We start from the raw sequence: 27100 nt of genomic DNA, 5'->3' as shown, positions 1-27100 counted from the left end.
TACGTTGTTGAAACAAAAATAAAGAACTTTCCACACATAATAACAAAACTTATTCCTATGGTTCTAGCTCTGTGGGAGTTGATCAGAGACAGAAGTTCAACACAATATAATAAAAAATTATTATTAGTCCAGTTCAGTATCATCAGTTAAATAACAATTGCCACTCATATGCACAAACAGATAGATTCAGCTGCAGGTAGCATTTTCTTTCTAAAACAAATGCTATGACATAGACAAGTGAAATACTTAACCATGTATGTTTATGAGACACAATGTAAAAAAATTGCCATGATGATTCCACCTGTCATTCATAAATTTAAAATAACAAGCCTGACTGCGTTGATGTCATGAATTTACGACACCTAAAACACTTCTTGGGTTCTTGAGGATTAAAACTAGAAGCACTCTCAATTTTATACTTACATGTACCGGTAATAGAAACCAACACCTGACTACATGACAAAAATATAGGAACGTATTGCATACATGTGGGTGGTGAACATGGTACACCCTGGTCTTGTTGTGTTTGATATAGATGCTTATAATATTTGCCTAGCAATGTCAACTCGGCTGGATTTTTATAAGGAAATAACATTTGAGTGCATTATACGCAAGTAGTGGATAGAAGTTGATATTGCTATTGTGAAAAATAGGCATTTAAAGGATGAAAGGGTGGGCTATATAAAACTGAAAAAAGATTTTGAATAACTGTAGTAACATCGAGGGATAAAAAGTGAAATGAGCTCAATATTAGATAATGTAGGAAAAAATGGAGCGTTCAGGGTTAATTCTCACCAAGTTTTTTTTCCTTTTCTACTGTCTATGTATTATACATAATATAAACAGTGAATCATAGTGTTCTGATCTGATAACAGGAGAGCCCGCTGGCAATTGTTACTGATAATTTGAATAAATTAATACAGTAGTTTTGAGCGAGTTTCAAGGTGTTGTTTATGAAGGGTTTTAAAAACTAAAATAAAAAACCCTTTTCACAAAGGAATCAATCTTGCAGAAAGTAGTCGCTGCAGCTGAAAGTGTACATAAGATCAATTACATAGGATTTCAAACAATTATTATTAGTCAGGTGTCATTTTATACTGATATAACCTTTAATATGTCAAGTATGATGTTTCAACTTGACAACAAGTTCTGTTTACAGACACTTTATATAAGAGCAAAATAAAGACTGTAAAAGATAAACTGTTTGGAGAACCAAATACAGTGTGTATTTTTAGCTGAACAAAGAAAATAGCAAATGTCACGCAAATGAAAAAGGAGCCTTCAGGTTGCCTTCGACTGCGGTCACCCACTTGTCTTGTTTTGTCTTGTCATCAGATCCTAATGTTAACTTTCTTATACAAAAGAATTTCTTAGATTTCACTTTGGGAGAAATCCTTTCATTGGTTTTGTGCAACACTACCATGGTCACCTCTATTTCAAAGGAGATCAACATGGCTAATGCCTCTACTGCTGGCTTCATATTGTTGTTAGGTTAAGCCAGGCATCGATCTTTCAAGAGTTACTTTACCAACCTTTATTCTGGAGCCAAGATCTTTTCTGGACAAGCTCTCTGATTTCTATTTCCATTCTGACATTTTATCCAGGTATAGTTGTATAATATAATAATTATTATTACAATGGACAGGTGCATCATTTATGCAGCTTTTTTATATGTTTGTTTTAAAAAATCAATTCAGAAATTAAAGGTGTTTATAAAAGTTTGAAAATTGCAGTGCATGTCTTTTTCAGGGCTGCTAGAGAGGAAAATGCTTACAGCAGAATGAAAGAAGTGATAAGGTGGTATCTGTCAGGATTCTACAAGAAACCAAAGGTCAGTGAACAGAAAGGAATCTTAATGTTATATGACATTGACTTTTTCTCATTGTCATGCTGCCATGCATTAGCCAACAAGATAACAGTTAAGGAGTTAATTTAGTGTAAAAAGTGAACAATGTTCCTGTCATTTCGTAGCTGTCCATTTAGTTTATAGTAGTTCATGCTCCAACCTTCCATCTTGAGAAAATTTTAACCTCCTCCCTGCCTCAATAACACTGCCCACCTTCAACTATCATTCCTAATAAGTACCTCTAATAAGTACCTCTTATATCATTGTAAGAACTCATTATATAATTGATTGATTGTTTACGTCTGTGATCCAGATAGTGTCATTTCAAGCTAGTATTATTTTGACCAGAGAAATGAATTCTCAGATTCAATCTGCCATTTGCCTTCAGCAACTGAAAGCCTCCAATTGGTTTCACCCAGTTATTTTCCGGTTGATTGAAGCAGTTGTTAAATGACACGAGGACTTGAAAAGGCTTTTCATCTTTGTTTTCCCTCTCACCTTCAACACAAAGGAGGCTTCGGCTTCTCTATTTTTCATACAGATATGATTTTTTAAAAGAAAAGTGGAGTGAGAATTTGCATGAATAAATTAATACAAGAGAAGAAAGAGACTATCAGAGAAATCAACAGACACAGACTAGCCGATATAATTTACATGTTTACCAATTAAATCCCATAGATAAAGCAAGATTAAAGTAGCGCTGCCGAACACCTTACACTTCAACTCGATTACTAAAAGATTTTGACATAAATTATGTGAAAACTAAGTTGGAATTTTTTTAAATGTTTCATTTATTCAGAAGAGCTCGTCTTTTCTATTACTGGGCAAAATTTTTGCGCACAGCACCGTAGGGATTTCAAAACAAAAAAGCTGATGAAATGTACCTTTTTTATTGATCGATCGCAATGATAAAGATAAAAATAGTTTTCTACTGTTTTACTTTTCCGTTAAGAAGAAATTACTGTTGAATGTTTTTCAATGCAGGCAGAGAAGTTGACCTCGGCTTTAAAGAATAAATATACTATCGTCGACTGGTGAATTTTTTTTCTTGTTTATTTGACCTGCAGAATGTCTGTGGAATGTGAGCTTAAAACATGGTCTCCATAGACGGGATGTTGATTTAAGACATTTAAGAATTTAAATATGTCTGTTACTTTGACAATTTATACTCGAACAGTTTTAATTCTCTTTTTGTTAAGAAAATTAAGAAGGAAAAAGGCAACAAGTGGGCCGAAAACAAACATCAATTTTGTTATAATTCAAGAAAACTGTAAAATAGTTTTGTAATTCATGCACACACTGCAGGCCTACAAATCTTACACTCACTCACTCAGACAGCCCCGATAACAATGTGAATATTGCACTTACAGTGCACCTCCCACAAAAATGACTCAATAAAAGATATTTTACACCCAGCTTCACTACCAAAGTTAAAAAATGAAAAGAATAACAAGTTTTGCAGACCACAAAAACTGTTTATAAAATTCAGCTGGAAAATAAATATTACTTCCTTAGCTTTTGACTAAAAATTATGCAAATTTAGCAAGATACAGTTCAGTGATGTGAAACTATAAGCACCAAAATAATATTTCTTTCTTCTGACATTAGACTTATAATGATCACAGGAAAGGTACTGTGTAAAACTTTAATATCAAAACATTAATTCAAAGTCTTGGCAAAGAAATGCAAATAACAATATTAAATACTATTTTAAGTCTGCTGTAAATGTTGCACGGACTAGTGAACTAAATGAAGTGGATATGATTTCCTACCTTGTTTTTGTTTACCCTTAATATCCTTCCTCACTGACATCGCAGTATTTGCCAAAATTTTCCTTTTTTATATATGCATTAATGAAAGACTACACATTCAACTCTATTGAATGAGAAAAAACACCCTTTTACAGACACACAAAATATGCAATTTGAACGTTATTTCAACAAGGGATTAAAAAGGGCTTTTGAAAAATTATTGCAGAGCTTTAGATAAGCAAATTTCCAAACAGTTTCAAATCATTCTTAGCTTTATGGTAAATTAATGAAGCCAAATGACTGCAAAATTATGTAACCACACAAGTGCACGCAATAAAAGATACCAAAATATTTAATAATGCAATGCCCAATAATTATTATTTTTAAGACAATTTGTTATTCAGAATAAAGAGAAAATAAAAGGCAACTTGAATCATTATATATACATGTGTATTATCTAGCTCTATATGCAGCTTGTTGTGCATGGCATAATATTCGATTGCAGAATTAACATCAAGAACAAAGGACCTTTTAACGAAGAAACTTAAGGACTTAATACATTGTAAGCTCATTAAGATATTCTTATAGGGGATTGAGACACACATGTACATGGCAAAGACATTCTCTTAAAATTATGTGCGGATTGCCAAGAGATCATCTCTAGTATAAGATTAAAAAGTAATCATTCTACAATGATAAAATTTAAAAATTGCCTAGAACAACATGCTTTGCAGAGAAATTTATGTCTGAGTGTTCATTATGCACATTGTAAATAAACATTGTTTCCTCAGCCCAAACAAATTTGCATTGTTTTTCCCCATTATTAATGAAAACACAGAACATGTATAATTTTTATTAGCTGGCAAAGGGCATTTTATTTACAATCTCGTTGCTAAAAATATAGTGTTGGCTTTTACTTATCTTAAAAAATTACTTTTTTATCCACAATTAAAAATTTAGAGTGTACATATCCCCTGAAGCAAGCTTTGCCACCAAACACCATCTCTTTAAAATAATATTTTTTCGACCTTTCTTCGGAAATTTCCACTATGTTCAGTAATCCAGTACCGTTACAAGTTTTCACATAATACAACTGGTTTTTTTGTTGGTTTGTTCGCTTGTTTCAGTTTTTTCCAAGTTTGAATTTTTTTGTAAAGAAAATTATGTGAAAATATCAAAAGGAAATTGGTTGCATGATATTATATAGCAGAAGGCTGCTGAGTGAATCAATCCAAGAAAACATCTGTTGCAATTCAAGTTTTTCCTCAGGATAAACGTTTTTCAAATCAATTCAATTTTGATTTTTCAACATGCAACAACGTTTTTGTATAATGGACCCAAACAAAGGTTATAAATAAGCTGCACATGATACATGTAGCTTAGCTGAACTTAAAATAATTATGACAGCTGGTATTAAGCTACAGTAGATGTGCAGTTACGTTAAAATATTTCACAAGCTACATGTACAATACAATACAATACAATACAATATTTATGTATCCATTATCCTTGGCAGTTGCCTTCAGGATGATTGCTTCACCAGAAGCATCAGAAACTCGGAGTAGCAAATTAAACTAGTCCATAGAGATAGACAAATTTACTTCACCAAAGTGGACAAGGCTAGTAGTGGATATTTACCAAGCCACAAAGCAGTATACATACTTAAGACAGTAAGATAACGTAGCTCAAAAAGATGATTTCATTGTAGACTCATTCATTCCGGCAAAGATTACAATATTTCTGGGTGCAAATCCCACACGAGTTGCTTGGAGGTTCATAGCAAACTAAGGATATTGAAAGTTTTAGTAGCCAATCAGAGTACGCCTTCAACGCTATTCACCGCTTTAATATGTACTAAACATATATTTATACAGAGAGCAAAACTGATTCAGAAGAAGACTGTTTACATTAAAAACTACAACAGAAGAATAAAAAACAAATTAACCACACAAAAATTAAAGTTTCTGGAACAAAGTGAAAAGTCCAAGCTTGCATTTTCACTACAAAAGTCTTCGATTTGTTAATATCCTGTTTATTCTGCTGGAGATAATTACAGTCAAACCAAGTGAAGCGTACCCCTCAAGATTGCATTAATGAACTGATTATTTGAAACTTGAACCCGCTAGTCGTTTCAAGAATGCAATAATGAATTGATTATTCGAATATTGAACTCGCTCGTTCGATCCAAGAATACGGCTAACGGGTTCCGTTTCCGAAAAATCGATTCAGTATTGCATTCTAGAAAAGACTAGTAGGTTTGAAACCTACTAGTCGCAACAGTGAATTGATTCTTCGAAAACAGAAGCCGTTAGCGAATTTAGCCGTATTCTTGGATCGAGCGAGCGAGTTCAATATTCGAATAATCAATTCATTATTGCATTCTTGAAACGACTAGCGGGTTCAAGTTTCAAATAATCACTTCATTAATGCAATCTTAAGGGGTACGCTTCACTTGGTTTGACTGTAATCAACAATTATTCAACGAGGGTGCCCTGGATATGAATTGATAGATAACCAAGAGGGCATGTAGCGCCAAGTTGGTTATAATCATTTTATATCCAGCAAGCCCAAGTAGAATAATAATTACCCTTACACCTTGTATTTAATATATGTTAGAATAATAATTGTTTATCAAAAACTCTAGGATCAACAACTCTTCCACTAAAGCATCAATTTTTGCCTTGGTCAAGTCCAGTCCAAAACGGCTTTTGTCAGCCATTATTTTTTTCTCAGAGCTGCAAAAATGTTTTCAGCTTGCTTTATTGCTAACGAGTTCCTTGACCATATTAGGTACAGCAGGTATATGAACTGATACACTCTGTCCAACAAGCCAATGAAAATGCTGGAAATCTGATATACGTAATTCAGTTTTTAATAATGAACAATATTCAAGTATAATTATATACTTTAATGGAACACAACCTAATAGAATCAACAACCTTAAGTTGGATCCAGTCTACTCCATCCATTGTTCTTCAGGCCTGAGCTGTACACTCGTTAGCTTCCCACTTCTCTTGGAAAGTTTTACTTCAATGCACATATTATCTTTAAAGGATGCTTGTTTTAGAGCAGACTTCATTTTAAGATAACAAATTATACTAATGATGCGGAGTACCACAAGAATAATTATTATGTGCTAAAATCTGTGCTGCACGTGCAGCACAATCATTTATGCTCTTTTAACCAACGACATCATTGTTTTGCGGCGTTGTTGCCTTCGCTTTCGTAAAATCTTAAGATCCCCAGTATATGGATGTGAATGACAGATTTTAAATTTATTATTCTATTATGGCACAAATCGCAGCTGTCACTCCTAGAACTATGAACAAGTAAGAACCACAAGTACAGGACTGTACCCTCTGCACACAAAAAGAGACAGATCAGACCAAATCACCAAAACAGTTCAGAGACCCATTCTTGTGGGTCACATAGAAGTGCCATATGAGAAATTACAGATGCCAACCCCAGCCAGACCAACCCTCATGGTCTTAAGCCGAGAAATAAGTCCTGCGTTTGTCATGACATCGGCAAATGGTTAGACTTTCAAGTCTTCTCTGACAAGCACAATAAACTATATATCGACCCTGTCTCACTCAGTGCCCAGCTTGCTAGCAATCAAATTGTGTGAGACATTAAGAAAAAGTATCCAATCATTATTCCAACCCTTTCCCTCCAAAGAGTGGCACTTACAGATTTTATTCTGTCTAAAGCCAGAAAATAAGTTTACAACTTACTCAATCAATGAGGACTGCTTCAAGGGTGAAAGGACAGTGAGGGACGTGTTCTGGACATATGAGCATCTCTCACTTACCGGTAACTGATTATAAACTGCATTAAAGCAGCATGGACAAAGTCCCTCCCAAAAGCATTGCAAAATATTATTGCTGAAAAGTGCAAAGGGGAATGACTAATGTAGACATATATACATGTATCTCAATAATTAATTTTCTCTTTGTTACTGCTCTTATATCTATCCATCAGATTTAATACAAATGTATGTTAACGTTATGGTGTACTGTCGCATTAAAATAGGAATTACGGTACAACCTTACAGAAGTAAAGGGCCTTCGGTTTAAGATAAAAAGGAACTGAGCTTTCTACCATGACTCTTTCAGTAAATGCATAACATGGATAGGGTTAGGGTGTAACTGGATAACATGGTAGCTAAGGGGAGTTGCAGACTGACTTGCCATGGTATAGTTTCCTCCAAAATCTAGACTGGATCTTGTGTTCGGTATCTCCCAACATTCTGGTGCCTAAATTAAATCTTTCGATTCTTCCAGGGAGGTGTTTTGGAGATCAAATAAAATCATAATTTCTTATAAATTGTACCTACCCAAAGGACTCCCTCCCTGAGGAGAGCCATGTCCTTCTTCGCTATTATCACCATTGGTCCTCCCTCGCGACCAGTTCCCAGGTAAAAGAGCAGAGGTATCAGCTACAACAAAGAGAAAGAAAGGCTTTTGGTAACTAAGTCACGTAAACGTAGAATGACTTACCAGTAATCAAACAAAATGTGACAAAATTGTCTCTCCAAGTTTCCCATGGGTGTGCTCTAAAAACAATAAATTATTCCACAATCAAAGAGTCTCTGGTGCAATTTAGTGGTTAGAGCATTACGCTATCTCGAACCTAAAAAGTCACAGGCTTAAATTCCACCAGTGGTACTCAGATTTTCAGGTTTATTTCAGCACATTGTCATACATGTTCACAATAATTTTTATCTCTAATAAGACAGATCTTCAGTGAATTTAGATTTTACAAAAGGATACACATAGCAAACTTGTAAATGCATTATGATACATTAGCGGATTGTTTTTATATTTCTACAGGGCTTACCAACAGCAACAAACAAAATACACATGTAGCTTTCTTTTGATGGCTCATGATACCTCCCCTCAGTCTAAGCAATTTCTTCTGCTTTGGTTAGACCTTTTTCTAGCAATGGATTGCCACGAAAAAAAATGTGTGCAAACTTGATTCAAACGTTGGGTGAATGTTTCCTGGTTTTTGTGGTGTGACTGGCATAAAGTTGGTAAAAACATAAATTATGCTGCCTGATCCTTTTGCGATAGAATTTTTACTTGAAATGGTACATGAGGTTACAAGTACTAATAATAATAATAATAATAATAATATAATAACGGTTTATTCACAGTATATCCACATAAAAGGATGTGGCTCTTCATCTGTGAAGGCCTAAAATACTAATTTTAACATCTCATGAATATCTACATGTAGTTGATGTAGAAACCATTTGAATATGCTTTAAGCAAGGTGAAATTTATTGAATTTTGACCAGAAATCATTACAAACATCATGAGGGTTCCCACTTAAAAAAGTATTTTAGAATGAAAGTATATGTTACTTACAGTAAAAATTCTCCTTGGTTAAAAATTTTTCAAACTTGTTTGTTTTTTACCTTCCTTTGTTTCAGATTATGATAATGTCTATCACGTTAACATAAAGGAAAGTAAAAAACAACCCTGGTGTGAAAATCTTTTAACCATGAAAAAAATTTAACTGCAACATATACAACAACAAATTATTATATATGACAGTGATAAACTTTACCCCCATCTTCAAAGGTGTGAATGCAAATTTTATATATGGGAATTTGTTACCAATAAATAGAATTAACATAACAATGTTCAAACTGTTTTCAAGTTATTAAAGATGCATGATCGAAAGGCTTCCTCAATAACAAAACTTTCATGCAAATTATACATTGTCGGACATGTCATTTTATTGTTCGCACTGACAGGTTCAACATTCTAGATACAGTTATTCTGGTAAAAATTAACTTTCAGATTTCATAGCTAACCATTATAGTCATAGGCATGATTCCTAAGATGAAGTGATTACATCAGTTCATGAAGATGTGCAAATTAACGCACCAGCAACGGGTGACCAAAAAATTAAAATTTCAAAATAAAGTTGGTGCAAAAAATTGGAAAGCAAATATTTCCCACATGATCAAAGAAACTATTGTTGGTAATATATGTTGTATATAGAGAGAGAAGAGTACCTATAAAAAGCAATAAACTATTGCGTAGATAAGCTAAAAAATTGACCTTTAACAAATCCACTGACAAAATCCGGTCAACTTTAGTTGAAAAAATTAAAATTTTGTTCCTTAATTAATGACAACATACATCAAGATACTTCAAACAGTGCATAAAACCGTGTTTCCATATAAACACTTGATTCCCAAGAAAATCAAAAGGCCTTGGTTGCAATTGCTACTTAAAATGAGGCTCGGGGCGAGCGTAAAATTAAATTTGTGTTGTTAATTTTCAATCAACGTAAGGTTACGTATGCCTAATTTGAACAAATACTACTTACCCAAGGAGAAAGACCTGAATTTTTTCCAATTCGAGTTATTTTTAGCTCGCTTTCCGCTGGCGTGTTCTTCTTTTTGGACTGCATTCCCGTTATTTGACATATTTCAAACAAATTTTTCTCCTTGAAATTCTTGCTTACAAGTACGCAAGCTTACCAATCTTTGAAAACCACAGCATTTCAAAGCCTGTCAGAACATGCTCATCTCACAAATAATTCATTTCCTTAGGCCTCTAAAAAGATCGACAGCGAAATGTTTTGAAATTCCGGTTCCATGCAAATAGAGTTAGCTCTTTTTTTCCAGAACCCCCACAGAAATGTACAAGTCCCGAACTTGAAGGTTTAACTTACTTCCTTGTCCTTGAAGAATCCCTTCAAGAATCCTTCAAGAAATATCGAGACACTCGCAAAGAGAAAATATTCACTATAAGGTGTTCGGAAAATTTCGAAAAGCATTATACTTTTAAGTAGGGAAGGGTCTTTCACCAATATTCATTGCTACTATAACTGTCATCAAGGTTTATTTCACAAAAGCTTAAACAAATAATCGGACAAGACATGGCTTGAAAATTCAATGACTATTGCGAAAGCAAGCGAGCTAGAAAGAAGATCAAGGTTCTAATGTGGAAGGCCCAAATGAATATTTAAATTTAAAAAACCACTGTTTGTAATGGTTTGCCGTATTTTCGAATTATTGCTCTGCCGAGCACAATCAAACTACGCCGCTAGATCAGAATTTAACGAAAGTTTAACTTGTAGCTTTCAGGTCACTTTCATATAGGTTGTGTGAATTAGAGACCTGACATATTAAATGAAATCTCGAAAAAACGTCAGCTTCTATCTCAGAACTTTTTCACCCAATGTAACATGAAATCAAGTCATAAATAAAAGAAGTTCAGCTTACAGGCAATGTGTGATACCCAACTGAAAAAGTACATTAGTTAGGTTAAATTTACCAGATCCCATGATACACGGATATAACAATTGTCATCTTATACAATTATAAGAATTCCCAAAGGATTGCAAAACAATAAAAACCCAAATACCTCGTTCCTCATTCTTTCGAACACTCATAATCGGATATTTTCCATGAACTAAGGTCTGGCAAGCCAGAAATTCACTGACGGAAGACCGAACGTCAAGTCAAGATGGCGGCGACCGGTAACACACAAGAATTTTAAAGCGCAGTACTAGGCAGGGCAAAGACGTCAACTTACGTGACATTCATTCACACCTGGTATCAAAAGAGATCGCGTTCTTAATTTTCCGTGAACTTCACTGTTTTTTTTTTTTATAAGGCTGTGAGAAGCGTTCTGTGCTCCTAAGACATCAAACTCGCCTATCAAAAGGTCGCGCAGGTGAAATACACCTATTAAGCGAAACAGATTTCCGGTGACAATTCCGGTTCGGTACCGATTCTTCTCAAATCAAAGCACACTGGGAGCTACAATTATGGAAATCAAGAATCCAGGTGTTCGTATTGAGACTATACGAGTAAAGCTAAAAATTTAATTAATTGCAGTGGAGTCTCGTTCGTTTTTCATACCAGGGTGAATCGGGTAGAATCCGGAGGCCGAAGAATGATCGATTTTGTCATCGTCGCTGCTTGAGGTGTCACTCTACGAAAGCAAGAATTCGATATTGTTATTAGATATGTTTACATCTTGAGAAGCCAATAAATAGGTAGTTTCCTACCTGTTTGAGACCAAAGAATATGGTATAGCAACCACAAAAGCCGCAGAATTCAAACGAAGAGAGTTCACTTCTAGAAGAATTTGTTAATGTCGTGTTATTTCGGTTTAATAGCGATATTTGCATACCTCATACCCACTGGTGACACCTTGCTTCTTTCCCCAGTGTTCCACGAAAACGAATGGATTTTGCGTCGAATCTAATGTCGGTGAAAATAACGCTGATTCGTTTTCATCTTCCATTCTTTGATTTTTGCAAGCTCAGAAACTCCGGTTAGCTATTTAGCCGTGAATGCACATGTAAATTAATTGTGCTAATCGTTTGTGTGTCCGGTAATTTTTTCTGCCGAATAATGATTGGCAGCGAAAGTGCCATTGCCTCTCTAGGGTAGGGATGGTAAGCCCCAGGAAAAAAATCTTATTTGGAAGGAAAAATAATTCAGGCCACGCGAACCACGAAAGCACAAGTTGGAAATTATTATTTTGTCTTTTTCCTAAGGTGTTCATAGGTATTTTAGAAAGTGATCCTTTTCTCTAAGACTCTGTCACAAGCCAGGACTTGACAAGAATCTTCACAATTACAGAAAGTTTTGTTTTCAATGCAGTGGCTACAGTTGTTCCCTTCATTTCCCGTTTGTTCCCACCCCCTCCCCGCAACCCCGGTGTAGCTTACTTGTTAATTGAAAAATAGATTTGTCCGTGTGCGAAAATGGCATTTAGCCACCTCTTCAAGAGTACATTACCCATAATGTTTCTTACCACCATATAACTGTAAAAAACTGCTTTTTAACTTTTTACGAAAGCATAAGGCGGGATATGGCCGCCGTGTGACAAAGGCGAATGTGGCCTGGGTTCGATTCCCAGACTCGCGTCATATGTGGGTTGAGTTTCTCGGTTCTCTACTCTGCACCGAGAGGTTTTCTCCGGGTACTCCGGTTTCCCCTCTCCTCATGAAAACCAACATTTGACTTGATTTGCGTTCATTGTTAATTTCAGTTTACAGTGTCCCCATTTAGTGCTCCAGCGATAGAACGACTAGACACTTAAATAAAGTTCCTTTCCTTTCCTTTCCTTTAATCATGCTACAGAGAAAGCCAGTGGCCAGACTTTTTCCACCGTCTCCGTGAGATCAGGAGTCCTGCAGATTAGATAAAATGGCAAAATCCATCTGCCAATGCACTGCTTCAACCACAATAGTTACAGGACCTTTTGGTCACGTGGTCGACGTGACCAAAAGAAACGGTGGGCTCTGGGGATGAGATTCCCTTCGGGATTGTGCCGTGCGATTCATTACTCACCAGGCCTCAGATTGTTCAAAAGGTGGGTAACGCTATCCATATTAAACTAATAAACACTAGCTGAAAAGCAATTGAGTTACCCAGTGGATAGCACTATCCACCCTTCGAACAACTGGGGCTAATATAGCAGCCCCCAATTGTTTCAAAGGTGGATAACTTTATCCAGTGGATAAGTCACTATCCAGATTATAAACGTTAGCCAAGGCGGGGTTCCGTACACGTCTTGACTTAGATGTGCTTATAGTTTGCATATTCACATTACGAGGGCAAATACCAAAATCTTGGCAGAGATCGAATTCGAAACTGACGGATAGTGACTAACTATCCACCATCCACCGGATAAAATTATCCGGCTTTTGAATAACTAAGACCTCAACCTCGTTCCCAGGGCTAAGCCCTAGGGACGAGGTTGCTATGACCTGGGGCCCGTTTCTCGAAAGTCCCGAAAACTATTCGGGCCCGGAAAGCCATTTGTGAAATTGCCAACCGCTTGTTTTAGAAAGCCGATCTTTTAACATGTTTTCAAGGCAACAAAAAGAAAAATAACTGTGCAGTTTGACGAATTAAATCCTCTCCGTTCTTGAGATACAAAGGCAATTGTGACACCCGAAAACGCCCCGTAAAGTTTCGGGACTTTTGAGAAACGAGCCCCTGGCTGCAGTCATCCGGCCTTTCAATGCGTAACTGGGATCTGGTACATGTAGCTTCATTTTAGTAAATTGTTTCTTTTGGATCTTTCTATCGTTGCGAGGCTAAAAAGACCTATGTATTTAATTTAATTGGTGGTCATTTATGAAAAAGTCACATGTGCTAGGTATAAAAATTTCCCTTTCATCTTCGGCTGAACTGTATTCGTTATCATTTATACTTTGACCAGCTAAAGCCAGTTTGTTGTCAATGGAAGCATAAAGGGATAAAATGAGATAATATTTAAAATCTTGTTTCTTCATCATAAATTCTGGAGAGATCAAACCAACAGGTATATGATACATCAGCGAGTCTCTCCCAGAGGCGTTGGGGAATAATTAAGAGAACATGGCTAATTTGAACCGGGGAACAGAGGAACAGTGACAAAATACCTTAGGGAACAAGAGAACATCAACAATTTTAGGGATCAAAAAGCTGGGAACAGCTTTGAAAGTAATTTCGGGAACAAGGGAAGACAAGCAAATTTTAAAGGGAACAAGGACCTCCCCTCGGGAGCGACTAATCAGTCCAAAAAAAAAGACTTCTAATTCCAGTCTTGTACTTCAGTTAATGCTCTCTTCGGTTGGTTGTTTATTTGTTCACTTGTTGTGGTTATTTCCTTGTTTACTTGATTAGAAGAGGAAATCCAGAAACCGGCCGGGTTTATCTGTCAACTTGAGAAATTGCACTGCTGACAGTTTCATTTTCACGTGAGGGTCTTTTGTCTAGTTTGGCCATTCGCGTGCTAGGAAGTGTGTATTGCCTTTGTTTCTTATGACCCGTAAAATGCAAGAAGAATAGTCAGCCGATGTCATATTTTTGAACATGCCGGGGCAACTATCTAAGCGTGTCAAACTAAAATGTACATTTCATTTTGCGCCAAACATTTTGGGCTTCAATTGATAGAGAAAAGAAGTCTACTTCAAGAATTCCATTTCTACGAGAAAGGGTACGTAAAGTATAGCACATAAGCCGATAAAAAATTCGTTTTAGGGCAGTGAACATTCGTTTTGGTCGGCAATCAATAGCTCCACCGAATTGAGTCTAAAAAATCGATGCATTGTAGTCTTAGGAATGCGGCAGCAATGTTAATTCAGTCCTGAGTGGGCTCGGTCACCAGTTCTGTTTTGTTTATTTACTGGTAGATGTTCTATTAATCTTTTAGTATGGGATACTGTGAGCTATTTTTGTAATCGATTTGACGATCTCGCCGATAATGCTTCTTTTTCTTTGATCCTTATTTTTTCATATCTCGAACCATTCAACTTACTGATTTGAGTGAGTAATCGCCGATTTGGACGCACGCGCACCATCTTGTCCGCCGTCTAAATAAAATCTAAATAAAAGCTTTTAAAGGCATATTCTGGTTGAGTTTTAAAATATGTAAAGATATACAACTGTTCGAAATCAAAAGCGTGACTGAAAATGCACTTTTTGTGCAGATTGTTGCAGCGATTTCGATGATCTAAAAAATCTCAAAATACCTCTGTCAGCGCGCTGTTAATATATCTGTAATCTTCATGTTATTTTTGATTTGCAAAAATCGGCGAAAGGAGGAGGAGGCCTGAATGCAGGCTGTTAATAACTGAACTCTTAAACCAATCAGATTCGCGAGGGCGTGTGAAGTATTTGGAACAATAGGTCAATTCTGGCCAATCCTTTACGACTGTTACTCCCTCAAAGTTTTTCGTTTCCATGAGGCGTCCATCGCTTATTGTAGAGCTACTTCTTTCCCCGTCTTGTAATCCTGCATGCTATAATGATTTGTTACGTCCAGGCTTCCGTAAAGTAAAGTTGCGTAATCGCCTATATAGGAAGCAATCAAAGAGAAATTCGTTAGGGGGTTCCCCTCGCCAGAAAAAGTTTAGTTTCGGAAACTGAAATGAATTAATTGAGGGGAAACCCTTGACGAAATTTACATGATTACATAATGTAATTGTACTCTAGTCAGACTTGTACAGCTGCTTTCATTAGCGGCTGCGTCTGCTTCCCTGAGCTCGGCTTTGATATCTTTGCATTGTCATAATCTATCCACTTGAAATCGTCATTTTGTTAAGTGATATTCCACAGCAGCCTGATGAACACTTGTGAAATGCATATTTTTGTCCTTCTCATTTTTATTGACTTTTGCGGACAAGAAGTTAAAGTGTTTAACACTTTCAAAAAATTTCCACTATATCAATTCACTGAGCTGGTTTAAAATGAATTTGTTTATTATTTGCTTAATGATAAAAATTACAATTTCCTCGATCGTGATTGGCTTAAAAAACTCTTACATCGGACAGTTTGTTAAATTCAAAGTTGTAGTTTATATCAACTAATCACATTCAAAGGTGTAGTTTAAATCAAACAAACTCGACCTTGGTTTTAATCACCATAGAAACGGTGTGCAGACTCCTAAATTGGGGTTTTCCTTCTTTTCTTCTTTCTTTCGTTCTTCCTTTCTTTCTTTTTTTCAGAGCGACATTAAAATATTTACGCCTCCTTTGTCGGTCTTTTAATTCAAATTTTCCCTTTCTTTCATAACTTGGCTTTTCGTCTTTTCTCGGAAATTGTAATTCTTATGATTAATAGGTAAGAGGACTTCGTGTCGTCCAATTCGGTCTGTAATCATACTCTTGATAAACAAGGGACAAGATCCGAGATGAAATGAGGCGACAAATTTTGTTGAGGAACGGTTTTTGTTTTTACAATTTTAGTCACCAAGCATGCCACGCCCTGCATGGCAGTCACGTTCTGACCTTTTGTTGGCCTACGTGACGTTTAAACAACGTCTTGCAGCTCGAAAGACATTTATTTAAGTTCATTTTTCCCTGTTTTATGCAATTGGACGACAACGCCTGTGAATCACAATTTTAATTTATATCAGGAGTATGCCAGGGCTCCTGTTTATATCTACCTGAAAAACGGAAGAACTACACCAAAGGAACACTTGCAAAAGATAGTGTAAATTCATAAATTAAAAAAAAGTCTTATCAGATTTTCTAGTACGGTCAATATTTCAAAACTTCCGCAATAAGATTGGTATATTTTACTTCACAAATAAAAGTCTGGTTTTTGTAAACAATCAAGACTGAAAGTACTAAAATTCATGTCAAAACTTTCTTTTTGAAAATTTACTTCAATTTATTATCATGAAAAAAGCCTTTTCCAATATCAACTGAGCAGCGGTAATCCCGGCAAAACTCTGATGTTTCGCCGGACCGAAATTTAACGGACGCAACTGAGGTGGCTCAATATACCGCGCACCGCTGGCTCAGTTGGTTGATCACCGGGCTGGCATACGGGATGTCGTGAGTTCGACTCCGGTCGGACCAGCACTCAGGGTCTTAAAATAACTGAGGAGAAAGTGCTGCCTTTGTAATTACATTCGCAAAGTGGTTAGACTTTTAAGTCTTTTTGGATAAGGACGATAAACCGTAGGTCCCGTCTCAAAAACCTTCAATGTTCATAAAACCTGTGGGACGTTAAAGATCCCACACACTAGTCGAAAAGAATCTTGTAGAAGATTGTAGTTCTCGGTGTTGTGGTCTGGCCTTTCCTTCAGCAATGTGGTCGGCTTGGCGTAATCTTCTGAATGGACTACTGATTAATGAGACCACATGACAACAAAACAGACAGTAGTCAAATTGAAGGAGTCCAAGTGCTGAAACTGGTAAAATAAACCAAAATACTTTAGTTAATTTACTCGTTCAGTGATATTTATAATTTACTTTTCCTCCAGTCCTGCATGCACGCCTGCTATAGCTGATTTCGTCATAGTAATGTCTACAATATTAATTTTCTCCTCACAAGACTTTTTCATACTTGTCTGTCTCGTGTGGCGTGATTTCCAAAGGCCAATGCCCTTTGGGCATAGCACCCTAATTGCCTTTTAAGGATAGTGATTAACTCGATGTTGAATAAATTATCGGTATCCCAAAATAAAATTTACGGTACACTGTATCGAGTCTATTATTTGAAAAAACCACTCCACATCGTATCTTTCAGCTGTTAAACCAAACATCCGGAATTTACGACTTTCATCTCGTCAAAACGTTGACCAGTCAATGAAGAATTGAGGGCCGAGAAAGAAGAGAACTGCAAAAAAAAAAAAAACATGAAGAAACTCAAGAACATCTTGGGAAGCAAAGCAAAAACGCCAAAAGAGACGTCAATTCAAATTCCAGAGGTCATGATCAAGGAGGAAGCTGAATGCCCCGATGGCGGATATGGTTGGGTCATTTGTTTGGCTGCTGCAGTTATCCAGTTTATTATTTTGGGTATTCACAACAATTTTGGATTGTTATATACTCATCTTATGAGAGACTTAAAAGTGGATCCTACAGAGGCGGGTGCGTATGATGTAGATAAACATTTCTTTATCTTTTAATAATTTGTATTGAGAAATATTAAAGACAATTAATCCACCTTCACGGCATGTGCTAAAAGCAGGAAAACGAGAACACTGTGGAACACTGGAACATCCTGGAACACCAGAACATCCCGGAACATCGGAACATCAAGGAACACCCAAAATAATAAAGACCAGCAAAAAAATAACATAAAAACAAATAAAAAAAGCGCTTTGGCTTTCTGCTGACTAGAACGTCGTTACAGATCGCTATCTTGGTAGTGCCTCCCAACATGGAGAACGGTGAGTGAATTACAATCAAACAGTCACTAATTTCGATCATTTCTGCCTTGCAGAAACTATAAATAAAGGTGACCTTTTGATAAGCTTATTGAAAAACTTTATCTAAACTTAAGAACGATACCTACAATTAAAGTGAAAACGCATTTTTACAAAAATAATGCTAACTTTCGAGATAACTGATATGCGAGAACCGTAACACGGGTATTTGCGTTTTTCACACTTTCCACACTGTGGCAATCTGCCATAGGAAACTTACACGCTTTAAGAAAGCTCCTAATCTGAGTCGTTACCTGGCAAACAAACAAAAAAAAATCACCAAGGACTGAGTTGATCAAAGCCGGACTGCATTCGTAAATGACTTGATTGTAATTCACTCACCGTTCTCCACGTTGGGAGGTACTACCAAAATGGCGATCTCTAAATGACGTTCTGGTCAGCAGAAGACCAAAGCTCTTTCTTATTGTATTTTTTATCTTTTTTTTTTTTGATCTTAATTATTTTGGGTGTTCCGTGATGTTCCAGTGTTCCTTATTTTAGCACATTGACACCTTTACGACTTGTGGAAACCCCGAGCTTCGGTGACTGTAATCACGCGTGCAACATTTGGCCGAGATGTCTTTCTTTACTGACTCTTTTTCTGATCTGTACAGTGGAATATTTTCCTAAGTGGGTTGGTGAAAGCCTCAAATAAAACCAAAACCCTGAATTTCGTGTTGACTTAGACACTAAACATTGCATCGCTGGAGCAATGTATTCTTCTTACTCGGATCACTTATTTTCACAACACTGAAAGCTACAAACAACCTTTTCCTATTTATCTAACTGCGGTAATCTTTCATGTCACTTTAATTCCTCAGATAAAAAAATGTGATATTTCATATGTTCTAAATGTAAATTCGTCTAAAAAACCATGTCTGATCGTGATAAAAGTAATTTATTTATATCTGACACTCGATCGTCTGACGATCTTAACTATAGTGCAGCGAAATGTTGTAGGCTATTTGACAATTACTGTGACTTTTATTTTCATATGAGTATTTTTTTTTTCCAATTTGAAAAACTCTTTTCAGGCAAGAGGTCGATGGTTTGTGCAAATTTAATGAAAATTCGTGACCCGGAATTTTCCAGGACTCAGGCAGTCAGTCACGCGATTTGTCATGCGATAAACTTGGGGTATCAGCGTTATCAAGGCTCATTGCTCGTCCTCTCCTGGACGGGAAATCACTGGGAGACTGCCCCGAAACTTTCATCAAAACGATGAGGAAATTACCGGGGCGTCACCAGCTGTACTCCGCGGAAGTAATAATGCAGCTGTTTCAAAGTTCATGAGACAAAGTTAAGCGAAGCATGGAAAATTTGGTAGTATCAAGTAAGGTTGATCAGTTCAGGAAGATTTTTTTTTTTTTTTAAATTGAGTTACACACAATACTGATAATACTTACATTAATGACAGCATTAACATTAATTCAGTGCGACTTACACTACTAACAATATTCGTGCAGTCAATTACACTACTTGTAATACTTCCTACTTACGCCACTTACAATACTAACACTTACACTACTTACATTACTTACAATACAATTCGCCTACTTACTCTACTAACAATACTAATATTTACACTACTTACAATATTTACAAAAAAATAATTAGATTACTTATATTACAATGCTAAACAAAACATCACTTACAATACAAAGCACAATTCACTGATTGAACCTACTTGCCTAATTAGAATTACATGACTTACCAAAAAAAAAAAAAAAAAAACGACACCTCAGTTGCTTTCTTCCAACAGTACAAGGCCGATTTAGAGACTGCTGATAAAAAAAAAGATAACATTTTGGGCTTTGCTTTAGTGTGACTGTTTTAATTGGCTAGGAAGATTAAAAATCGTTTCGCTTGAACTTACCACTGTTGTAGATGCCCGCACATATCTCGAAATAGTATTATGGTACTAGTTGTAATCTTGGATTATTGAAAGCAGAAGAGTAGGAAAGGTCTTGTATAGGAACCAAGTGTGAGGATACTAACATGTACTTCTTGAGATGGTTTCCGAATAAGCGCCGAGTACTATAACTCACGTGACAGGATATTGAAATACTTTGCCTTTGGCTAGACTCTGAATCATAAGTACCTAAATGCGATCTGTACGGGTCCGCAAATGATCCCAGGACCGCAAAAAATCCCACAGAAACGATTCTCGTCCCCAGAGTCCACTTTTCATCATGGGTCAGAACGAAGAACACGGACCATTCTGGCCACAGCCAAAAATGCGTGCAGTCGCGTTAATGGTATGGTATCATAACCGTTGGCCCCAGAGTCCTCTTTTCTTCTGGTCAGAACACAGATTCTGGCCACAGCCAAAGCAAAAAGTCCGTGAATCACAGACTTACGGCTTTTCTGCGCATTCTCAGAAATTTGAAACAATAACGGTCATCAACATTCTCGTCGCATTCTCGTCACGGCGCATGCTCACTCCTCGTGCTAACACGAATGCACCAATCAGAGACCCTTTTTGTTGTTTTTCACGAAGACCAATGAGAAGACACTTGCTTCAGGGTTCCCAAGAACTGTTCTCTACCCCAATCATGTGCAAAAGAGAAGAGCCCTGGGGTCGAGATTGCGGTCGTCAACGGTTACAACATTACACCAAGGATATTCTTGTCGTTTTATGTCAATCAATTTCGTAAGTTCCCAGTCCGTACAGTTGTATTTTTGAGTTTAAATTTATCTGTAACTGAATTATAATCACTTCTGATGATGTATGTTGTAACATACGAAATGTTAAGTTTATAAAAGTTATGCATTTCAAGCAAATGTTTGTTTGTAACCTTTGTTTGCGTTTTATTCCTATTGAAACTAAAATGGCCCAAGTCAAAGACTTTTTATGAGAACATTACACCATTACCGTGACTGCGAGTATTTTTGGCTGAGGCCAGAGTCCGTGTTCTTGGCCGCGCTGACCAAAAGAAAAGCGGACTCTGGGGACGAGAATGAACGGAAACCTGTCGGAGCATGTTACGCTATGCCGCAAAGCCTACCGATGTGCAGCGTTGTTGAAATTATGTTGTTGTTTTTTAATTTAACCTAATCTTCAATATCTACTCAGTTGGGTCGTGTCGTAACTCATTGAACGGACTTCACAATTGGCCAAAAGAGCAATAGAAAGAACAAAGATAACAATGGATTTAGCACAAAAAGCAATAGGAAGTACTACACTATACAGCTAATGAAATATAATGTACGACCCTACCCACTTAGTTGTCCACTACAGTTGCATGGCTTGATTCACGTTACTTTGTGTAGACGTCACAAAGTAACCCTCTGGCTTTAATGACCCCTGAAATAATTGTATTTTTTTGCAAGCCGAATCAACCCAGAGTTCTAGCCCTATTTGTTCAAAAGGTGGATAACGCTCAGTCCACCGGACAAATCACTATCCATTGGATAGTGCAATTGGTTTTGCTAGTGTTTATCCACTGGATAGTGATTTATCCTGTGGATAGCGCTATCCATCGTTTGAACAACTGGGGCCAGATGGTTGAGATAATAAAACTTTGAAGCAGAACACAACCTTCGTTAATTGACTCTTCATTGTTTTATTTTAATATATAGCTTGGGTAGGCTCTCTCGCGTTTGGCATGACCTTCCTCTGCGGCCCCATAGCGAGCAGCTTGTGTCAAAGATATAGTTGTCGTTTGGTAGCATCTGTTGGAAGTCTTATCGGAGTTCTTGGTCTATTACTGACGTCATTTACTGAGAGCATCTATGTCATTTACCTGACATACAGTGTCCTTTGGGGCTTTGCGTCGAGCATGAACTATGCACCAACAATGCTTGTGTTGGGTAAGTTATTAATTGAAATTCGCTGGCTGCAAGGCAACACGAGAGGAATTCTTTCAAAAAAGCTGATATTGTGTTTACTTTATAGCAAGAATTGAATTCTGATGCCGGAGATATTTTTGCGTAGCTCAACTCGTAAACTTCTCATTTGAAATTTAACATGTGGGCTCTGCACAATAGGCATCTAGAAACATACATAAGAAACATTAGAGCCAATCCCTAAGTATAACGGAGAACTTTGTACCATGCTGATGAAGTGAAATAAGAGATTGTAAAAAGCTGCATGAGTTTTCTAAAAAGGCCATATAATAACCACTATGAAACACAAGTACGAAGTAAGTAATCTCTAAAAAAGTACGCGTCGTCGGCTTTTTTCTGGTCAATTTCCGACATTATTGTTTAGCCCGTCTGGCAAGCAGATCGAATTTGCATTTTCGTGCTGACTGTGATATCAAGTCAGTGGATGCCATTGCTCCGGCATTCCGCAATGTGTTCTTCTTTCGTTTCTCCATGGGCATCGTATGTTACTTTTTTGCTAGCACTGCGCAAGACCGAATAGACAAAAACAAATACAACTCTAGTTCAAGCAATAACAATGTGATACGACCGAAAAATGTGGAAACATCTCTTTAACGTCATAGGTCCGTTTTGCTAGCAAATGCGGCATTAAGCTTGCTACAGTATAGAATCCTTGATAATGATTCTGAATTGAATGCTCTCCTTAAGGGATTTTGATGGCCAGTGATGTATTGGATGGAACTAAATGTAACAAACTGAAGAAAATCAGTTGAGACGTTAAACGGGGGATTATCCAGAAAAACTTGAACTTATGTTCAAAGTGGGATTTGAACCCGGAAACTCCTGATGTCAAGTCTGGCGTTTTAAACCCTTGGCCACAGCGTTAGCGTCCAGGGCTCGGTTGTCACGTCGAAAGCCGATTAACTTCATACAGGATTAGCGTAAACTTTTGTTTCATGTTTTCAACTTTTTGCTTAAAGTTTCTTTTGCTCATTTTTGTTTTTCAAAATCGACTTCTACCAATATAAAATTTTGCCGAATATATCAGCGTTGAACAGCATTTGGGAGTAGAGAAATAAACTCCTTGGTTATTTTAAATCTGGGATTAGCGTTAATCGGCTTTTGAACAACGGGGCCCAATGGTATATTTTCTAGATTCTGTCGTTTCTTTTTCTTCAGGTGAATATTTTGACAAGCATCTCGCTCTCGCCAACGGTATAGTGACTTCAGGAAGTGGTATCGGCACACTGGCAATGGGACCCTTCTATGACTTCATCTTGTCAAACATGGGCTGGAAAACGATGCTTCGCATTCTTTGTGGTTTCTCCTTCGTCATGTTGTTGAGCGCGTTAATGTACCGTCCTCTCCCAGCAAAGTACAAACGTGCTAGTAGAAAACACGAGAAGCGACCCAAGCTCTTTGATCCGTCCGTGTGGAGGATGAAGTCGTTTGTATTCTGGGTGGTATCCATGTCTCTGTTCTTCATTGGTTACTTTATTCCTTTCATTCATCTGGTAAGGAAACACAACCATAATATAAATCAGTCTCAGTCTATCTGTCAGTCAGTGATTGCTTTAGTGGATCAGTTTAGGGTTAGTCAATCAGTCTGCCATTTCCATGAGCGTGTTCTAAAATGCTGCAAAACAGCGATGACTTGTTAATATATTTTTTTCCCCTCTACTTGTAAATTTCAGCCGAATCACGCAATGAACCTTGGCATTCCTAGTTCCGAGGCTTCTCTTCTAGTTGGTTACCTTTCCATTTCTTCCACTGTGTCACGTTTTGTCTTCGGTATTGTGCTTTATCATCCAAAGATAAATCGTTTCTATGTTTTGCAGGTACGTACCAATTTTTTTCGCCCCCCCACATTATGGTATTTGCGATTCATTTGTATTTAGATCGTTATCTCTTTGGGATTGGATGCAACAAGAGTCCATGGTGATGGACTCTTGGATGAAACAAGTTTACTTTACAAACTGAAGCTATGCCGTGATGTGCGTTAGTCGTGTGGCAGCAGTGGCGAAACAAGAGACGTAACTTAAAAAACGAACTGTGAGAGTGTTGACGAAGGAGAAGAGAGCAATAGTATCGTCTCTCACAAGGATAATACTTTTTTCTTATCATTTCAACGCTTCCTGAAGCTAACACACTCATCATTTAAAGAAGTACTGGATACCTTTTGGGGGGAGCTCTTAGATTACATAGTTTACGCCTACATCACCATCACCATCATGATCGTCATCATAATCAATCGTCATCATCGTCATCATCAATCGTCTCGTAGTGGTTATCATTGCTTCCACTAACCTCACCGTTATCGCCGTCCTTATCGTGCCAATTACCTGCGTAATCGTTAGCATTCCCGTTCTACCCTGTCTACGCCACTCGGTACACTTCCTAATCCAGTTTCACGTAAAACCGTTAATGTTTAACGCGCCATTGTTCGTAAGAATGCAATAACTTAAGGCTTACATTGAAAAACATCATTCCAGTTTTCGTCTTTTTCAGATATCTTTTATGATGATGTCCGTTACTTGTACGTTATGTCCGCTGGCTTTGGATTACACAGGGCTCATAATATATGCTCTTAGTTTTGGTGCATTTGATGGGTGTTTTGTTCTGCTTATTGCTATCACCACAAGCGACATCGTTGGACCGGAAAAGCTGCCGTCAGCTTTAGGAAGCTTGTATGGGGTTAATTCCATTTCTATAATATTTGGACCACCGCTGGCAGGTGGGTAGACCTTCCCTAATGTCATTTCGTTCTTCATAAGAAATGGACAGTAATAAAGTTACTAGAACAGTCACAAAGGGCGAAAGGACAATTGAAAAAGTGAGCCCCAAGCAGCAATCGGCGTCAAAATTGTTGAGACTCTCTTATCCTTCAGCCGATTGAGGGTTCGAACCGTTCTGAACGCCAGTCGTATTCCACACCGATTAATTTTCGCGATTGAGTTACGAAAACTTTTTGCAAGCTAGGTTGCTTGTCAGACAGATTATTGCACGGTCGAAGAATCGTGGCATACCACTCATCAGCTGATTGCTATAGGTTGTTTTAAATCGCCTTTAGTTCACTGTCTAAATTTAACCGTCACCATCATATTAATCCTTTATACACGAAGAGGACCAAAGCAAAATGCTTTTGGGGTCAAACAAATTACAGGTAAAAAGCTAAAATGTTGTACAGTATATACGTAAATTCATTATAATAACTTGAATATATATAATAGTCACTTTATTTAAGTCTCAAGGTTATTTAGGCGAGCACTAGTGCTCTACGAATTGGGGAGACTAGAAATCAACTAAAATCAGAACAAATAAAATCAAATGTTGGTTCCTGAGGAACGGGAAAAAACCGGTGTATCCAGGAAAGACCTCTCGGAGCAGAGTAGAGAACCAACAAACTCAAGCCGTACATGACGCCGAGTCTGGGAATCGATCCCGGGCCACATTGGTGGAAGGCGAGTGCTCTCACCACTGCGCAGCCCCGCATGCCTGCGCGTTTTAATAGTGATATTAAGTTACTTAGTTTTTTTTTTAAAGTAAGACTATCCTGTGCTACTTTATGAGCCACAAAACCAAATTTGAGCAGAAAGCAAACAAATTCTCGCGCTTAGAGGCGGCTGCAAGTATTCACCTCCAACCCATTGGATAGTTTGAGTATTTTCTCTGTGATAATTTGTTGAAAGAGACACATACATAGCACTGCAACGTACTTAACAACGATAAAGCCTTCATACAGGTATCAGAAGCTTGCGAAAGAGAGAGAGTTTTGTGCGAGAAGGGCGCTTCCGAAGAGGCCAACAGATTTGGAGACCATGATCCTTTGATTTGCACTCCCCAACCCCTCAACTTTGTAATAATATTTAATATTTATCCGGTGGAGGCTATAGCTCTGACGACAAACCTGGACATCTCAGTTTACACCGATGATTACCATGTTTTAATTTCTTTCTCTCTTTTAGCCTTCATTTTCAAAGTATCTGGTTCATATAAAAACGCCTTCTTCGTGGCTGGTGGTGCCATAGCACTTGGAACTTTTACTCTTTCCTTTGTTTCGTTTTTCATGCCTTACGAGGAAACAGAAGACGTTAAAACAGACAAGGAATTTTCGGGAGAAGACAGTACAGCGGAAAAAGACTCAGCGGATAATCTAAGAAATTCTGGTAATAGGAGTGTTCTTTATGACACAAATAATTTCGCCTTACGGCCCTCGTTATCTTGTCTCGAATTAAACAGATTGGGGGATGTTTGTGGATCTCGCTGTGTACTCGATAAGCTTGAAAGAGAAACGGACGTCTGACAGGACACGAAACAGAAAATTTCAAGATTCAAGACGTTGGTGGTAAGAGCGCTGGGGGCGTTTGGACTCAGCTTTATAATCATCCAAAAACAGTTTGTTTAACGGGATGAACCGATCACAAAATACTTGAACAATAAGACACTTTCAAGGGAAGGAAAATTTTGAACGGGCGGTTATTCACGGGAGACAAAAGGGACCATGAACAGCGAAAACACTGGCAATGCGAAGAAAACGTTTTCCACGAAACGCTCCGGTGAAATAGTTCCGCGATTATCTCAATACATTCATTGTGTAAAGTGTATTAACCGAACTACCCATGAAAGTAATTTTGGAATCAACCCTGTTGCAAAGAAAGGAATTGATCAGAAATTCAACCTCCCTTGCTTTCGTTCCACATAATTTAAAGAATTTTGACAAAAGCATCTAAGCGAGATTGTTTCGTCGTAACCAAACCCGCCAATCACATAGCGTAGTCGAATGAAGGCGGGATTCTCATTTGCAGTTTCATCCCTCGTCGTGGGCTACAGCCCAAACTTTTGGTTTAAAATTACTTTCCTGTCTCCTCGGAGAATTTAATGTCATTTAACGTCGCGCTTGCGTCGCGTCGCCGTGCCTAACTGAAATACAAGAATTAAGTTCGGAAGGTCGTAGGTTCGGCTGCTGCAAAGGGGCATTAGGATTT

The 27100-nt window shown here is 37.4% G+C and overlaps 2 protein-coding genes across 6 annotated transcripts in view; one reads left to right on the top strand and one right to left on the bottom strand.

Annotated features, from left to right (window-relative positions):
- Positions 1-11958, bottom strand: part of LOC138059442 (oxysterol-binding protein-related protein 8-like) — a 32043-nt gene extending 20085 nt beyond the window's left edge. The window contains exons 1-3 of one of the 2 annotated variants that reach the window (XM_068905045.1): positions 11760-11958; positions 11486-11558; positions 7934-8035 (exon numbers count right to left, since the gene is read on the bottom strand). In XM_068905045.1, coding sequence (XP_068761146.1) covers positions 7934-8035; positions 11486-11558; positions 11760-11873 — 289 coding nt within the window. In that variant the 5' untranslated portion in view covers positions 11874-11958. Of the gene's footprint in view, positions 1-7933; positions 8036-10985; positions 11147-11485; positions 11559-11759 lie in introns of those variants that run through there. The other variant, XM_068905046.1, reaches the window with a different exon arrangement.
- Positions 11959-14427: 2469 nt separating this feature from the next.
- LOC138060812 (monocarboxylate transporter 10-like) overlaps positions 14428-27100 on the top strand; it is a 14709-nt gene continuing 2036 nt past the window's right edge. The window contains exons 1-7 of one of the 4 annotated variants that reach the window (XM_068906688.1): positions 14428-14564; positions 17606-17949; positions 21870-22100; positions 23295-23629; positions 23810-23953; positions 24624-24849; positions 26081-27100. The exon at positions 26081-27100 is cut by the window's right edge and continues 2036 nt beyond it. In XM_068906688.1, coding sequence (XP_068762789.1) covers positions 17715-17949; positions 21870-22100; positions 23295-23629; positions 23810-23953; positions 24624-24849; positions 26081-26418 — 1509 coding nt within the window. In that variant the 5' untranslated portion in view covers positions 14428-14564; positions 17606-17714 and the 3' untranslated portion in view covers positions 26419-27100. Of the gene's footprint in view, positions 14565-17140; positions 17271-17605; positions 17950-19321; positions 19621-21869; positions 22101-23294; positions 23630-23809; positions 23954-24623; positions 24850-26080 lie in introns of those variants that run through there. The other 3 variants (XM_068906689.1, XM_068906690.1, XM_068906691.1) reach the window with 3 other exon arrangements.

This window comes from Montipora capricornis, chromosome 8 (assembly GCF_036669925.1).
Source record: "Montipora capricornis isolate CH-2021 chromosome 8, ASM3666992v2, whole genome shotgun sequence".
Lineage (NCBI taxonomy): Eukaryota > Metazoa > Cnidaria > Anthozoa > Scleractinia > Acroporidae > Montipora > Montipora capricornis.
Note: the sequence above shows the minus strand (reverse complement) of the source record. Positions and strands in the feature narration are given on the sequence as shown.